Below are 9198 nucleotides of genomic sequence, written 5' to 3'. Positions count from 1 at the left end.
ACGCCTCATATTGCATATTGACTGTGGGAACCTTACGCAACAGGGCTTTGTTTCCCACGATAGAACACCTGCATGGGGCACACGCCCCAACGATCTTTGTATAAATATAAGCTTCATTTAAATAAAAATCAATTATAACTGAAAGACCTCCAAGCGTACTACACTACTCCAAGAACAAGTGGGCGGAGCTACTTCAATTACTCCCAAACTGAGCATGTTATCAATTTCGGCATGAATCCTTTTTTCAATCGCTGGTGATACTGAGAAATATCTTTGTTTGATCGGTTTCGCCGATGGAATTAATTCAATTGAATGCTCTAACATGGACGTTTTCCCCAAGCCATACAAGGCCAAGCCATATATAAGCCATATATAAGGTTAACAATCTTGTCTGCTTCCAAAAGATTGATTCAGTTTCTACATAACCGAGTATTTTATATGTTTGTCCTCCAGCAGTTTCAACTTGCGATTTGCTTGCAACATATTGCATTTTCTTGCTTATAAATTCTTTTACAGCATCTCCACTAAGGCATGAAACTGATGCACCGGAATCTAAGAGTCTTTTACCAAAGATATTTACTTCTACAAACGGTCTAATATCACTTTTCATATCAAAAATTGAGTCTAGACTTAATGATATACTCCTCCTTCTATCTTTAACTTTTCTTAAAAAGTTGCGAAGACGAACAGTATTTCTCTTTATTCTGATACAACTGGGCTTTTTTTCTGAATCTTTTTTACTACCAAATATCTTATTTCTTATTGCTTCATAGTTTCGAAGTCTTATATGATTTACCATGAATATTTTTAGAATTTAAATATTTAGGAATTATGTTCAGGAAAGAATTCTCTTTTCTTAATGTTGACGATTTGAGCGGTAACTGCTGTTTTTGCTGCTGCTGCTCAACCGTTGGTTTTCCTGACAGGTTTCACAGTTTGGTCTTATTATATTTCAGCTCCACAACCTAAGCAAAATATCTTGTTGTCAGATTGGCAATCTACGTGTTTATGTCCAAATTTGCGACAATTCCAACATTTCGTCTCTTTCTTCTCTTCTAATGCTCTAGTTCGTTTTAATTCACAAATCTGTTGTTCTTCTAGATAGTCATCTGAACATTCCTTGTCATAATCCACTTCATAAACTTGCTTTCTTGAGTTTGTCTTCAGGTTAGTAGCATTATACTCCTCGCTAAACGCTTCCCGCCTAAGAACCAACTTTCTTAACTGACTGACCGAATTAATTTTTTTATGTAAAACAACTCCTTTCTCATAAACGGTCTCAGATTTCGTTTCAGAATTGATGTTAATTGATTCTCGCTAATAGGGTATTGTAAACGATCTACTAAATGCATAACTCCGTTGTGAAATTCGTCAAAGCTTTCATTGACTTGCTGCTTGCGATCTCTTATCAGTTCTCTCACGTCGTCGTCTTATAGTGGCTCAAGAAAATATGAATTTAGCGACTTGCAAAGATCGGAGCAATTTACTCTATCAACTGTGCGTCTGTACCTCCAGAACCATTCACTTGCTCTACCACTGAAAAGAATATGGATGTGGTCACACAAAATATCAACATTTCCTCTTAAGCTGTCGTTCGTCAATGCTGTAATCATGTAAATAAATTTTCCTACTGGCATGCCACTACGCGAGCCTCTTAAGCTGTCGTTCGTCAATGCTGTAATCATGTAAATAAATTTTCCTACTGGCATGCCACTGCGCGAGCCATTGTACTGTACTTTCCAGCTGCTAATTAAATTTGCAACCTTTCCTGCATCGCGGCTTAGATTGAAATTATTATTTCTCTCAGTTGCATTGGGTATGAAAGTGGGTGCATCTCTATCAAAGCTAAATAATGATGCTCTAGTGGTTCTTCTTCCCAATCAGGTTCGTTATTATTTACATTTTCATTTGCATTGATGTTGATGTTGCAGTTTTTTAATTCTTCAACCCTTCCTGCTCTATCCGTTGTTAGCCTCGAAATTGGCCGAGACAGTTATGATATCATGGATTGCATTTGACTAATTTTTGAAGTAACTTGTTGCTCTACCTGTGATAGTATTCGCTGCTCTAGCAAACCTACGTCTTGATACGGGTTTTTCACCGAAGCAGAATTAGACAATATGTTGCTGTTACCATCTCGCTTGCTTGCTGCAACTGTTTCTTTTTCTTCGTTTGGCTATTCGTTAGCAAAACTCTTTCTGAACTGTTTGTTTCTGGTGACGAATAAAACCCTTCGATGTTCATGGAACACAAATGCTTTATTTCCAAAGTGGACTGTATCAAAAATTCTTCTTTTTTTACGCAGCCAACATGTCCATCATGTTCTGCTTTTGTCTTAACACTTTTTTTTCTTAACACTAAAAAAACTCAAAAGTGCGACGCAGCGCGACCAGACAAAAATACCAAACTAATGAGGGAAAATTAAGTGTTCAAAAATAGAAAACGAAATTTAAGAAATTCTTTAACGGCTGCAATGCGTTCATCAACATCCCGGGCCGCCCTGAAACATAGTTTCTGAATTAGGTAGTACTGCTAGCTTGCTGATGGGTCGGGTCATTTCTCCGGTAGATGTCTTAAGCTTCACGGCGCGAACAAGTCCATCTGGTCCAGGATGAGCTTCCAATACACGGGCTAGAATCCAAGCTGCTGGTGGGAGATTGGAGTCCTTGACAAGTACCACATTGTCAACTGAGATGTTGCGTTGCTTGTTGTTCCACTTGTGACGTTGCTGCAAGGATGTTAAATATTCTTGATGCCAGCGCTTCCAAAATCCTTGGTACATTGCTTGCAAGTGCTGCCAATAGTCCAAGCGATTGATTGGCAAATGAGATAGATCGCCTTCCGGGATTGTTGTGAATGGGCGACCAATTAGAAAATGGGCTGGCGACAAGTATGTGAGGTCTGTGTCTGGTGTATAGCATAACGGTCGAGAGTTCACAACCGCACTAATCTGAACAATTAGAGTTTGCATTTGTTCGAAGGTTAACGTCGTCTTTCCTACAACGCGACGAAGGTGCAGTTTGACGGAACGCACGGATGACTCCCACTTCCCCTCCCCAGTGTGGCGAATGTGGCGGTATGAAACTCCATTTGATTCCATCGTTGGCCAGCGATTGGGCTACGGTGTGTTGATGCTCCTGCGAAGATAGAAGTTGCTGCATCTCATCTAGTGCCCGTTTGGCACCAACAAAATTTGTTCCGTTATCGCTGAAGATCTGGGAGCATTTTCCTCTGAGGGACATAAATCGACGAAGACAGGCCAGGAAGGTGTCGGTGCTCAGGTGGGCGGCCAATTCCAGGTGTATGGCTGATGTTACAAGGCACACAAACAAACATATGTAGCCCTTAGTTTTTCGAGGATTGCGTCCTCTCCTTTCCTTTTTAGTATAAATGGTCCAGCGTAGTCACAGCCTGAGTGCTGGAAGGGCAGAGCTTCGGTGATACGAATGCCTGGTAAATCGGCCATGAATTGGTGCTCTGTGTGATTACGTTGGCGAAAACATCTTATGCAGTTGTGGACTAGATTTCTTATAAGATTACGCGCACCAAAAATCCAATATTTTTGACGCATAATAACAAAGAGAGCAGAGACGCCTGGGTGAAGGTTTGATGCATGTTCATGTTCCAAAATCAGTATTGTGATGCGGTGCGATTTCGGAAGCAGTATAGGGTGTTTGACATCAGCTGGTAATTGAGAATTGCTCAGTCGTCCACCAACTCGTAGAAGGCCATTCTTGCATACAATCGGTGAGAGCTTGAGCAGCTGAGAGCGGCTCCGAAGTGGCTTGTTCTCCAGCAGCAGAATTCGATCCTCTTTGAAACATTCCTGAGCCGTTTGTAGGCAAAGAATGCGAGCCGCCTGGATCTCCTCGAATTTCAGCATTTTGCTACTTGCCAACATGCCTGATTTAGGGGCTCTGGTCCCTTGGATGAAGCGCAAGACGTAGGCTACAATGCGAACCAGTTTTGTCCAGGACGAGACGCGTTGCACCAGTGCTTCGAGCGGTGAAAATGAGTCGTCTTCCGAGTTGTCAATGCGGTGTCAATGCGGATCTTTGAACGGAAGCTCGACGATGTAACGCCCCTTGGAGTCCCGAGTGTGTGTCTTCATAAAGTGTTGCTCAACTTCATCGTCCTCTGGTTCCCGCTGAAATTCCTGGTTGACATCCTCCAGCTCCCAAAAGCGTCGAAGCGATGCGTCAATGTCAATAGCCGTGTGCATTGTCATTGTAGATGATGAGTTGCTGGTCGTAATAGAAGTTATGACCCATCCAAAAATTGTCGAAATGGCAATGACGTTCCCGTGGCTGTCGAACATCTTTTGGCCGGTGAACACGGTCCACACATAATCGCTGCCCAAAAGAATATCCACTGGCGCTAACGATTGATATTCAGAATCTGCGAGATCGAAGCCATCGAAAGCCCTTAGTGCTGCAGCGTCAATATCGTGTCTTGCCAATGTAGAGGTGATTTTGCTGAGTACGTGAGCGCGTACCTTCATTGTGTGCTCTGAGATCCTTGACTGCATGTCCAGTGTGCTGCAGCCTCTAGTTGTCTCAGCCTTTATAGATGAAATTCCCGAGACCAGAATACGTGATGGAAAACGTGACAGGCCAAGTGCCTGTATGCACCGTTCCGAGATGTATGACAGTTCCGAGCCACTGTCCAAAAGCACCCGACAGATAGTGTGCGATCCCTTTGCGTTTCGAACGAACACTAGAGCTGTTGGCAATGCGCTTTTCCGAAGCCCGTGTGGCTTTGTAGCAGTTGCTGATCGGTTGTATGAGGGTTCAGCTCTTGGAGTAACTTGCGCACGTGCGACGTGGCTGATGGCCACTGTTGCCTCTTCGGGAGTGCTGAGGATGCGCTGCTCGTCACTTCTTGGCTGTGCCCTGGTTGCAGCAGCCTGCGAAGTAGAATTTTCTATATGTAGTAGAGAATGGTGACGAGTATGGCAAAACTTGCATGTGAATTTTGATTCACACTTTCGTGACACATGCCCAAGCTTGAGACAGTTAAAGCACAATGACTTAGCTTTAACGAATGTTCGTCTCTGCTCGACTGATAAGTCACCAAACTGCGGACAAATGTAGATCTTGTGTTCCTTGGAGTTACATTTTACACAAGCACCTTCTTCCAGCGATACCATAGCGTGTGACGATCGCTTGGCTTTGTTTTGTTGTGCACCAACCTTGAAGTCTGTGTCAGTCTCACTTTTGCTTAGCTCAAATTCCTCGCAGCGCCGGTCTAAGAACTTGAGTAAGTCGTTTACAGTTGGCGATTCCAGCTCGCGACTTCCTTCAATCCATTTGCGTCGGGTTTCAGCGTCAATTTTGGCCAGCATGAAATGTATAATCCAGCAGTCCCTATTAGTTTGCCCTGCTGCATCCAAGCCGCGTACAATCTCCGTTGCCCCATCTGTCACCTTACGTAGAATTGAAACGTCTGCTCTGGATGTCGAAGGTAAATTCACAAATGTGTCCAGCAAAGTATTTACAATGTGACGTGGTCGGTTGTAACGCTCCGTTAGGCAAGTCCAAGCAGCAGTATAAGCTGCTTCTGTTATTGGCATATGTCGTATCAAATCAGCTGCTTCTCCAATAACATATGTTTTCAAGTAGTGCAATTTTTGAATGGCTGTCAAATGCTGATTGCTGTGAATCGTACTTTCGAAGAGGTTCATGAAAGCAGGCCATTCCTTGTAGTCACCATTGAACTGCTTGATGTGTATTTTTGGCAATTCGCTTTGCACCCTATTTGCTGTCGAATTTGCGCTCAAAAACGTGGTTTGTTGTTGCGCCAATCGCTCGTTCAGCTCTTGTTGTTGTTGTAAAAAACGAACAAAGTTTTCGTTTCCTGATCCCGATGCTTGTGATCCCCATGGGCTCTCACTGTCGTTATGGTTGCCGCTGGCGATGTTTCCTCCCTCGTTCTCCCTTAGCATACAAGCGCGTTTTAGCGAGTGTAGTAATGTGTTTGCACGCAAGTACTTGTCTTCGTAGGTCTCGTTGTCGATGGCTGGATCAACATACCCCTCCTCCTCATCAAAAAGGGCCATTTTGTCGCTAAGAGTCTCAAACTCCTTCCAAACGGTATTGAGCCTCTCCAATAACACGGTTATTTGCTCCAATTCCAAGTTTGATCCCGCACGTGGATCTTGTGACGCCGTTAGCAAACGCGTGATGCTTGCCTTCGCACGGCTTCTTGCTGATTTCACAAGCTTGAAGTCTTCCATTTTTAAACAATAAGCTTATCCCGGTTGAAGGACCAACAATATGGTGACGAATAAAACCCTTCGATGTTCATGGAACACAAATGCTTTATTTCCAAAGTGGACTGTATCAAAAATTCTTCTTTTTTTACGCAGCCAACATGTCCATCATGTTCTGCTTTTGTCTTAACACTTTTTTTCTTAACACTAAAAAATCTCAAAAGTGCGACGCAGCGCGACCAGAAAAAATACCAAACTAATGAGGGAAAATTAAGTGTTCAAAAATAGAAAACGAAATTTAAGAAATTCTTTAACGGCTGCAATGCGTTCATCAACAGTTTCTGGGTTCAGATTGTGGTCTGCAACGTTACCGGGAAGAACTTCTAGAACACTGTATCTTGTAACATTGTTCTGACATTGTTTGAGCGAAGAGGCGTCTCAGGATGTCCCTTAGATAGTCCCAAGATAAAGGCGTTAGAGTCCAAGTTCTATAAAGTAGGGTTTTATTCGTTATATATGTATGTACAATGATCTCGTGCAAAGCCGGCCGTTTGCTTGTGGGTGTAGAAGCGCAATGAATTTAAAGTCGAAGTCAGCTGCCAGCGGCTGTCGGCAGCGGGAGTGGGTGCGAGAGCGTGGTGAGTCTGAGCGCGCGAGAGCGCGTCACTGGGGCGAAAAACGCTCATAAGCGAGAGAGCGAAGGCAACAGCTTGCGTAGCTGGAATGATAACAGTGGTGTGGCTGGAATGCCCACAGAGCTCTTGCCCCGCCAGTGCCGTCCTCACTCTGAACAGACATATTGGACACAATCGTGACTTATCAAGCCAATTCAAAATACAGTTTCTATGGAAAATATGTTTACATCGTGTAATGAGTTTTAAGTCCAAAGAAATGATTGGGTTTGAACAGACTATGCAAATCTGTTCGTTATTTGCGGTAATGGTCTTATCTAAACTGCGTCTTACGGCCATGGTGCACAAAAATTTATCTCTAATAACTTCGCCAAATAATTACTCGAATTATAAAACTATCTCAAAAGTAAATATACGGTTAAAGGGTATTGTGATCTGGAAAATATAAAGATTACGGCAATACATACCACACTCTCACTTTTCCCAAATATACTATATATCAAAGAGGGTATTGTCTCCAACAAGAACTGAAGCTTCACAAGATATGTACCAACGGTTCCAGGCAGTAACATTTAATGACTAGCATTCTAAATATTAAAGATTTCCACAGGCCTTGATACATTTCTTTCACCTAGTTCCTGGCATGTGTTCCTAGTTGTCCCCCTACCGTTTCAGACAGAATTGACTGTGACTAGCACCAACTATTGCAGTTTTCCAGAAAGAAAAGAACGCAACAAGATTCTACTTGCTGACAATAACTGGGACACCAAATTAATGTTATTGTTTTTCTGTGTCGTGCGCCACGTTGGGCGCCACTTTTGTGTAATGTACCTGGTGCTATAAGGGTGGTGTTTGCTGCGACATACACCACAAACTAGACAACGTCAATATGAGATCATGACTAGCACGTTGGGATCTTTCGGCTAGGGCTCGTCGGACGGGGGGGATCTTTCTGTTGTTCTAGTTGCTACACTCAGAAGACATTGTGTGCTAACCTGGCCGTTATTAGGTGTTGAATTTTAAGTTAAAAATGCAATATGCATTGCCGGTCTGAGTCAGGTGTAGGGACTCCACGTTACCCACCCAACCATGTTAGCTACTGTTCATTCTTTAAGTGTTAACCCTTATGTGTTATATGTTCTTTTTTTCAATACCCCATTATAATGCCACTACTCCATATTTCTTAAAACAAATCCTCAATTAATTTTTCTAATAAATGACATGGTTTCAAAACTAAAGATAAGAATAATAGGTAAATCAATAAAGATGATTATGTATGTAGGTTAAACGTTAATATATGGATAAAGAAAATCTAGAACAAAGCATTTATATGGTGGCTTAAAAATTTCACTCCATCGCTGCAACAGGCCTGCATGCATTGACGTTCCACCTAGCTAAGAACATTAACAGTATGTACAATGTGTATAAAATTAAAGAAAAGTGAAAGAAATCATAAAAAAAAAATAATTATATATATATATATTTGTGTCACTAAATAAATCCGTTCCATTCATCCATCCTTATTGTGCTTCCCTTCCAACATCCAGCATGACGATGTCCATCCAGACCCTGACCAAATGGTCCTTCATACCCGGTGTTGACTGTCTGTTGGTGTGCACACGTGCGCACGTCCAAAGTCAAAAAAGATCGATGGAAACACCTCTAGAAAACTTCTCTGACGCTAGATCTCCAATCAATGATGTATATGGGAGCAAACCGAAGCAAACTTAGCCTTTAATTGGCATATGGGCAGTTCCGCCAAAAGGTCCACCAGGCCAAAAATCATAAAAAGTCAATAAAAACCGATTTCCATATAATTTTTTTCGGATATTTTTTTCTAAATTTATTGAAAGGTAACTAATTTACTTTATTGACATATAATTTCATTAACTTTCATCCTAAAACCTATGAAAATAAGCAAAAGTTCACGTTTTTGGTATTTCCTGGTATTTTTATAGACATTTTTCTTTTACTATTATCTCCTAGGAAGAAGATGATTATTGATAAAAGTTTCTCCTTAAAGTCTTTCTAACATATTAAACTACCTAAAACCATTATCAGAGTGTTTGTCTAACCTCGGCTAACAGTATATTTTTAGGCTTTTATAATCGCGGAATTTGGTAACGTCACGCCAGTAACGTTCGCCAGATGCCTCCGCGGATTTTTAACAAAAAAAGAGGAAAAGTTTTTACATTTAATAAGTTTGAAAATTAACTCTCAATACTTCATCTATTAGCACAAAAAATGTTAAACAGATAGCCCTATCCAGTTCGCAGAGTTTTGCCATTTTGTACCCAAACCTCGAAAACCACTTCTGTTTTATGTAACGCACTTTTAGGTCATACTTTGGCTTAT

At 41.7% G+C, this 9198-nt stretch overlaps 1 protein-coding gene across 1 annotated transcript; it reads right to left on the bottom strand.

Annotated features, from left to right (window-relative positions):
* Nucleotides 1-2482: 2482 nt before the first annotated feature.
* On the bottom strand, nucleotides 2483-3883 carry LOC121404202. Its single transcript, XM_041593435.1, has 3 exons — nucleotides 3719-3883; nucleotides 3002-3377; nucleotides 2483-2907 (listed from the first exon to the last, which is right to left on the bottom strand). Exons 1-3 carry the CDS (start codon nucleotides 3881-3883, stop codon nucleotides 2483-2485), a joined length of 966 nt encoding a protein of 321 aa, XP_041449369.1.
* Between the last annotated feature and the right edge of the window lie 5315 nt (nucleotides 3884-9198).

The sequence above is a fragment of the Drosophila obscura genome, unplaced genomic scaffold, assembly GCF_018151105.1.
Source record: "Drosophila obscura isolate BZ-5 IFL unplaced genomic scaffold, ASM1815110v1 contig_188, whole genome shotgun sequence".
Lineage (NCBI taxonomy): Eukaryota > Metazoa > Arthropoda > Insecta > Diptera > Drosophilidae > Drosophila > Drosophila obscura.
Note: the sequence above shows the minus strand (reverse complement) of the source record. Positions and strands in the feature narration are given on the sequence as shown.

Excerpts from the sequence above, each read along its gene's own strand:
- LOC121404202 (XM_041593435.1), bottom strand. The coding sequence starts at position 3,883 with ATGCTGAAATTCGAGGAGATCCAGGCGGCTCGCATTCTTTGCCTACAA. Across the intron at positions 3,378-3,718 it reads GCAAGAATGGCCTTCTACGA|GAAAGGAGAGGACGCAATCC; the intron begins GTTGGTGGACGA and ends TATACTAAAAAG. Across the intron at positions 2,908-3,001 it reads AACTGCACCTTCGTCGCGTT|ACACAGACCTCACATACTTG; the intron begins GTAGGAAAGACG and ends GCTATACACCAG.